The following is an 8506-nucleotide window of genomic DNA, read 5'->3' as shown; positions in this document are numbered from 1 at the left end:
TTATACATAAGTTATTCAGAAAATAGTCAAAAAACAATTTTCATGTAAAGAACAATCATCGGTTGGGCTTGATTTGAAAAGTTCTCAAAGGTTCTCGCAAAAAAAAGGTTCTCAAAATAACTTTACCCTATATATATATATATGTGAGTTATTTTAGGACCATCTCTTATTTTAAGACCAAATAGGACATGTATTTTTTTGTAACTTACACATATATCGCCATCATCATCTACTATGATATACAAGACTTTTTTGTAAAAATTTAAGACTTTCTGGCGACGTGGTGGCCGGAAAATCATGGTAGTGGTCGAAATTGATCATGGTGATGTGTAAGTTACAAAAACACATGTCCTAAAATTGATGTTAAAATAAGTGGTAATAAGGTAACTTGCACCTATATATATATATATATATATATGAAAGGTGTACATGGACGGTAATGAAATATGGGATGATGCATTTGATACAATTTCGAAATTTAGCCTAGAGTGTGTTTGGAATCAAACGTTATTTTAATATTTTAAATTAACTTTGACACAAATTTTTACGTTGACATTGCACATCAAAAAGAGTGGGTTAAATTTATTATCCAAGCATGGTGTTTACTTATCAAAGTATGATTCGATCTTGTGAATATATATAGAGAACAATTCAGAAATAATATATAGATCTCAAGTTAAAACTGTTTGTATGATACACGAAGATTAGACGTCACCAAAAAAAGGAGAAGTCACACATGCATCAGGTGTCACAAATCGAGGTGCATGAAACGTCGTCGAATTGAATGGGGTCAATATGTCTCTGCATTGGATTTGCAGAAACTTCAAAAGCATGTAGGAGGAGGTACTTTTTGGATTCCCTGTCTTTGTAATTCTACCATAACACTATCAAGCGCTGGCGGTTTTAGTCCAAGTGGGAGAGGCTGCCATGGCTTTGATAATATTTCTCCTATTGCATCATCAATTGTCTCTGTAGACTGTTGCACCAATTTCATAGAGTATTAGCATAGAAACAAAACGTTCACATTTATGAATAAAAAGTCTTATGTTTATTCGATCACAAATTAAAATATAATGCAAAGATTAATTTTAAATACCTGATTTACTAAAAAAAAAAAATTAGCATCACGTGCAAATTATTTTTACACCATATATAGGTGTGATTTTTCTTTTCTCAAATATATATAGATGTAAAAAGATTGATGCATATTTTCAATACTTTTTTTGAATGATATTTTAGTTGTAGTAATAGATAAACATATGTTGAAGGCATTATTTAATTATGCACTCATGATAGATGACATATTTCAATATACACTACTATTGGTACTTACAGGATGTAGATCTAACACTGGTTGCGGGCAAGATTGTCCAGTGGAAGGAGTGGAAACGCTTATGTTGGTGTCTGTTTTGTACATAGAGTGTGATGGTGGGATACATGGGACTTGTACATGGGAAGATGGAAATCTCTGTTGATGAGATATGATCATTAGAAAATAATACAAAATGAAATCAACAACCATAACTTAAAAAAAGAATTATAAGGAATAAAGTAAACTAAGAAGATCGAGAAAAAGATCGTTACCGTTTGTGGTAAAATTTGTGGAAGGTACGGTGGCTGCAAGGAAAACATGCACCTCTTAGATACAAATCGACATTAATATAATGAGTAAGAGTAATCACTCAATGACATTTTTTATGAGTTTTTAATTGCAACATCTCTAACAATGTATGAGAGAAATTAAGATGTATAAAGTCTATTTTCAAGATCTATCCTAGATAGAGTAGGACATCCAGTCTTGCAAGACATGGGGATAGAGGTTTCTCTATCTTAGATATAACCTGAAAGCAGTCTCTTTACACCGTCGTGATAGGAGCAAGACTATCTACGTTTTGACCTCCCCATATGTATAATATATATATATAGGGATAGGGTATTGTAAAACAAGTATTAAAGTAAAACAAATAAGACAAGATTTTGACCCTTAGATCATGATTAAATTGATACACGAAGATTCACGTAGCAACTGATGCACGATGATTTTCATGATGCACGGTGATTTTCAGTGAAAAAAAATATATTGTTTTACATGTTTTACTTTAATACTTATTTTATTTTACCTAAAACCTATATATATATTTTTCTTATTTTAATAGGAATTTTTTTTCAAACAATCGATAACGCTTAAAAATTGTATATTAGATCATATGTAATTTGAGTTTATTTACATGTATAAAGTCCAATGAAAAAAGAAGTTAAAGATATGTAAAATTATATATATATATATATATTTTTGAAAGGCAGTAAGGGATAAATGGCTAACACCCTCACCCGGATGCACCCACGCCGGTTCGACTCCTGACCCTAAAGGGTTTGCTCCCTATGTGTTAGATGGGTATAGCGTTGCTAAGGTCCTCTCACCACATTCGCATATGGCAAGATTCGAACCTGAGACCTAACAGGAGGAAACCACATTGTGGAAAACCTCCTCACCACTGGGCTAACACTCCAATGACAAAAAAAATTATATATAAATGAGTTATACATATATGTGTATTCTATGTAAATAAAATTATGTATGATTTTACATATATTAAACATAAAAATGTACTTCTGATATCAACTTTTATTATTCTTTACATGTAAATAATTAACCTAAAACGAATACATAGTTTAATTAATTTTTGCAGCGTTTTTAAGAAATGGTTTTGCAGAGAAAGTGAGACTATAATATATACTATAATATATAGGGAGTAATATTTGTACCATAACTTTTGACTAATTTATCATAAACAAGCTTTACTGATTTGTACAATGTACTTTAATAATTGTAGTATGTGGTAAATATATTAAATTTGTGGTACGAATATCAGTTCTCATAAAATATACACATAACCTAGTTATATAGGGAGAGAAAGGTTTAATTACTCTTTGATGATGAGGATGCCATGTTGGTGGCCAAACATGTGGTGAGTTAGGGGTGTGTTTTGACCACATAGGCATCAAAGGTCGATCCATGGAGGGGTGCCCCCATACATGTAATGGCCTATAATGAGGAGGGAAGCCCATAGTTGGTGTTATTGGTGCAACCCAGTTTCCCTTGCCTCCTCCTCCTGTTGTTGTTCTTGCTGTCGTTGGTGTATACATTTGACGTCTTTGGCTCCAACTCGCCGCCTCTGCTTCTCTCGCAAGCAAATGTTTTCTGTGAGACCTATATTTCTGCACGATTTCATGTATGTACTCAAAGATCAGTTTAATATATAATAAGAAAACACACATATACAAGCATATATGTACGTACAGAATGTACGTACGTATATGAGAAAAACTAACAGAAATCTTGTACTACTATAAGATTGTATGTTATTTGTTAATTGGTATTGGCATATATTACTAGAATACGTTTTCTTCTTACGAAATGGCATCCATGAATATTAAATTTTTAACTGCCAATATATACTGATATACTGTATCATAATCGTAAATTATATATGTGTATTATGTCATATATACTCCTATAATATGGAAGGGAAAAATAAAACGAACCTAAAAATAATGTGTATTATGTCACGTATATATATGTTTTCCTTATGTCTAAGTATATTATAGTAATTTTAAGGGAAAAAATGTTAAAATGATATATATGAAAGTTGAAAATGACTGGTATTTTTTAATTTGTAATTAATTCAAGTTAACTGAAGGTCAAGGAAAACAAACAAAACATTGCATGCCACATCTCTGTCGTCGTTGTTTTTTTGTGATCAATAAAGTTGTCTTTTTGGAACCTAATTACTTTATTCAAGTTTTAACAAAAAGTATGCATGTGAGTATCCTCGACCGTATTCAGTTTTTTGGAATAATGTGATGTTTGACATTTTTAATCAGAAAGCAATTTTATTTTTTTTAGGTGAATTTCGATTGAAACTTCGTGTTGCAATTCGACAACAAGAGGTTTAGCATATGTTGTCTTAATCGGGTCCGCGCTATAAAGTTCTCTCAAAGTAAAAATGCCTATTTTAAAATACCCAATGGGGAACCCCCTATTAATCTGCCTGAAGGCACAACAATTAATAGAGGTAAACCCTGCCCTCTCAGAACCTGGGTATACCCAAGCCAAGTCCTCATAGAAAGACTACCTGTCTCAAAGTTGGTGGAATGAAAATTCGAACCTGAGACTTATAGGTCATCAGCAAAACTCCAAACCACTCTATCAACTTATCATTGATTATATAGTATAAAGCTGGGTAATAGCAATATCCAAAATCTAAAAATTTTTTGTCAAAAAGAAGGGTATTTTTTTGAGGTTTAATTTTGTGACGAGTTGTAGTATTATGAGCTAGTGGGAAAGAAATTCACATAGAGAACTACTTACAAGTCAAAAGGTATATCTAGATATGTTGGTTAACAAATTTTCAAAAATAAAATAAAAAAAACATTGGTTTACAAATATATTTAAATGAGGCTTATTGTATAATATTGATATACACCAATATTATTTTTCATATCATAACTATCATTTTAACTAACACTAACTAATTTATATTAGTTAATAGTTTTTATGTGGTCTTTATTTAAAAAGTGGTGACCTTTACATTAGTTATTTTAGAGGTATAACACTAAACATGTTTTAAAGTAGGGTTAAGTTTGCCGAAATGTAACTAACTATGCCCAAAAAGTTATAGTATGCACGAACTAACGTTTTTTTCTTATTGTATCCACAAACTTAATAAAAAAAATTTAAATCATGTAACTTTTTGTGATCGAACAATCAAAATCTTACACGTGGCATGTTAAAAAAAAATTTCATGTGTCAGCTCATATGGGCTGCCACGTATACACATTGCATGATTATATTTTGTCGAACATTTTTACTAAATTTATGCATAAAATAAAAAAAACGTTAGTTCATGCACAGTATAATTTTTTGGTTATATTTTGTTTCATTTCAGCGCACTAAACCCTTTAAAGTATTGTAATATATAAAGAATATGAAAAATATATGGTGTTGTACAACGAATATATGGATATATTTTGAAACTCGAAATCCCAAGCGGTATTTTTGATAAAATTTAAGATGAACATTAGATATTTAAGCTATTTTCTCTTATATAACAAGATAACTTTAATACTAAAAGATATAATGAGTAAATGTGTTAAAAGCTCATGTCTCATGAGATTAATTAAGATTATTTCAATGTTCCAAAAAAAAAAAAAACATTAGATATTTAAGCTATTTTCTCTTATATAACAAAATAACTTTAATACTAAAAGATATAATGAGTAAAATGTGTTAAAAGCTCATGTCCATGAGCTTAATTAAGATTATTTCAATGTTCCAAAAAAAAAAAGTTATGATTATTTCATAGTTCAAAATGTTTTATACCTAAACAAAATATCTAATAATACTTTTTAATCATTTATATACTTTAATTAAATCGATATCTTTCATGTTCATGTTTTAATATATATGAAAAGAAAAACCAAATTAAGTTGTTGTTATTGGGATGTTGTAGCTAAATCTGATTTAGAAGATAATACTTAAAAGGAGATTGATATTTGTACCACTTAATTTACCGAACACTACAAGTTTTACAGGTACTAATATCACTTCCCATACATAAAAACTAACTAGTACCATGTATCAAAATTTGTTTTAATAATATTATATGCATGTACAGTAATTAAGTTGGTCTGATTATATGTATGTATGTATAATAGAGTATACCTGAAGATGGCTAGCAATGTTATGGCGAGTAAGACAACCAATACCCATAATCTCAAGGATTCTTGAAGGGACTGCCTTATCCACCCCCAACTGTTCCACCGCTTGAACGAATCTCCGATGTAACTCAGGTGTCCAGTCAACCTTAACCATGAATTATACATACATATATACATATGTTATTGATGTGTATCATAAATAAAATTGAAGTTCAATTTTTCCATCAATATATATAGTTAATGAATAGCTCTGGTGATATTAAGACGAATTGAAAGATCAAAAACCAAAAACTTGTTTTTTCTAGGGCTGAAAGCGACTGAAGATTGCAAACTTTAAAGAAGCTGGACTGAATTAATTATGAAAGTAATAAATGTTCTTCACTTTATATCTAGATAGATAGTGTTAGTTGGGATTTATATATGGAAGATAATACTCGTATATTATTCTATGAATCTTGCTAATAATTTTGCCAAACGCGAAATCCATTAACTTTCTCTATTAATTTCATAAATTGATTTTGACATTTATAGTGATTCTATTGTTGGAAGGATGAATAAGAGGTTTTATTTGAAAGATTTATATATATATATATATATATATGGATATTGATAAAATAAAAAAGTTTATCTACAACAAAGGCTGCAGATCCATATAGTCATGTCTCCTTCAGACGAAACCCGTGAAGTGTTGCAAACACGTGAATTTATATACCTCAATCTAAAATCTTGTATTACCACTTTTATGCAAAAATATATGAATAAATCACCACTTTTTTGTTTCAAGATTTCCTGTGTAAGTTTGTACCGTTTTAATTAAGGACATCATATCTTAGTAATCGACCAGTTAATTAGTACGGAACGTACAAAGAAATGCAGTAGCTAATATATACACACACACATATATATATATAGTACTGTATTATTTAAGTGAGTAACCCTAATTAATATCTTTAAGAATGCAATACCTTTACTTTTCTCTTCCCTTGAGATGAATTATTCTTGGATGAAGTAGAAGAAGATTTACGTCCTCCACCTATATCGGTTTCGTCTGTATCCTTTCGGCTCGGATTATTATTCCTGCAGCTGCTTCCATCTCTTATATTCACATCCTCTGCTGCGGCTGCTACTTGTTCTTGTTTTGTTGATATGTATTCATCAACACCGTAAACACTAACACTATCGACACTCGTGTTGTTATTAAACTGATGATTAGACGAATTGGAATCTTCTCCGTCGCCACTAAGAGAGAAATCCCCCGCGGCCGAGGCAAGGAGTTCGGGGTCCATTTCCAAATCAGGCAACATCATGTCGGCCGCCCCCTCATCCATCCCCACAAATAAATCATCAAAATCGATACTTTCAATCAGATTATCATCCGAGAAATCCGGAAATTCTACTTCTCCCACTGAAAACCCAATCATCTCACATCTCTCATCTCTACTTGTTTTGTTGGTGTTGGTGTTGGTGTTGTTGTTGTTTCCTAAAGGTGACATCACAGCTAACATTGTCAAGCAATTAATATTTACAACACTGCACCCACTAGTACAAGATATATGTATATATCACAGTCACAATATATGTATGTAGATATATAGGTAATTGAGATGGATTGGTGTAGTAGCGTAGTTGTTGATTAAAGTATTTAAGATGATTATTTGTATTAAGAATGTCGGATGATAAAAATAAAAATATGACTAGAGAATTTATTTTGAATTCCGATATGATGGAACAAATAATGTGTAATAAATAATAATGTGATTGTTATGAGATGATACTGATCGATATGGCTTATTGCGGTGTGAGGTTGGATCTCAACCACAACAAATTTTGAGTTGAGTCATTGACAGGGGCCTTCTTTGTTTTGTATTTAAATACTTTTGGATTTTTTCTTCTAATAATATCATATCCGTATACATACATACATATACATATATATACATATACATAACACTAAAATATAATAGAGAATGTGTGGTATGTGGGTGAGATTTTTTTGGGAGCTTAAAAAAATGCATAAGTTTTATACATAAATGGTGCACTCGTGAGTTGTAATAATATTTTCTGATACTTCTTGCGTGATGGGGGCGATGCAAGTTGAGAGAGAGAATTTCAAACCTATCAATTTAACCAAGTTAATTTGTAACATTATATATATATTTTTTTTATTTTATTAACGACAACTTTGTACTGAGTTGCATACCTCTTCATATACCTAACTCCAAATTCAGAGGAAACTCATACTGGAAACACTTCTGTCTCTATTTCTGGGAGCATTTTGTTCACATCAAAATTTGAACCCAAAACTTCTAAGTCTCAAACTCCACTAAATACCAATCTATCTATCATATCAACTTTTGCTTTTTAATTATAAAAACCGCCGTCACAACAAAAAATTATTGCACCTTTTCGTAATTTTTTTTTCCGTAGTTTTTTACGCATTATATTGAAGTACGTAAGTTAAATATTTATATTCATGAAGTACAAAGATCGATATAGTAGCACTACTAGATTTTAGACCCATGTTCAATATTGGACGCGGAATTTATGATATTATTAATATTAGATTTTCATACATTTAAGTCATAAAATCTTATAATTTTTAAGAAATACGGTTTCAAATGTTATACTTTGCAGGTTGCAGTACAATAATCACAGGTCGTCACTGTTATTATTAGTTGAGATGTATTGATGGAATTGTTTGTCATAGTCATTCCACAAGACACATGCTATAATAATTTCTCTATTATAAAATTTTTTGAAACCGGCTGCACTCATAATGTGATAT

General features: G+C 30.7%; 1 protein-coding gene across 1 annotated transcript; it reads right to left on the bottom strand.

Moving 5' to 3' along the window:
- Positions 1–640: 640 nt before the first annotated feature.
- Positions 641–7423, bottom strand: LOC122595240 (transcription activator GLK1-like). The gene is made up of 6 exons (XM_043767573.1): positions 6687–7423; positions 5726–5866; positions 2929–3219; positions 1585–1617; positions 1334–1468; positions 641–976 (listed from the first exon to the last, which is right to left on the bottom strand). The coding sequence occupies exons 1-6, from the start codon at positions 7224–7226 to the stop codon at positions 824–826; spliced, it is 1293 nt and encodes a 430-aa protein (XP_043623508.1). The 5' UTR covers positions 7227–7423; the 3' UTR covers positions 641–823.
- Between the last annotated feature and the right edge of the window lie 1083 nt (positions 7424–8506).

The sequence above is a fragment of the Erigeron canadensis genome, chromosome 4 (genome assembly GCF_010389155.1).
Source record: "Erigeron canadensis isolate Cc75 chromosome 4, C_canadensis_v1, whole genome shotgun sequence".
NCBI classification, from domain to species: Eukaryota; Viridiplantae; Streptophyta; class Magnoliopsida; order Asterales; family Asteraceae; genus Erigeron; species Erigeron canadensis.
The sequence above is the reverse complement of the archived record's forward strand: the minus strand, read 5'-3'. Positions and strand labels throughout refer to the sequence as shown.

Coding starts and splice junctions, on each gene's coding strand:
- LOC122595240 (XM_043767573.1), bottom strand. CDS start 7,226: ATGTTAGCTGTGATGTCACCTTTAGGAAACAACAACAACACCAACACC. Junction 3,220..5,725: donor ACATTGCTAGCCATCTTCAG/GTATACTCTATT, acceptor GAAATCGTGCAG/AAATATAGGTCTCACAGAAA. Junction 977..1,333: donor CAGTGTTAGATCTACATCCT/GTAAGTACCAAT, acceptor TTGGTGCAACAG/TCTACAGAGACAATTGATGA.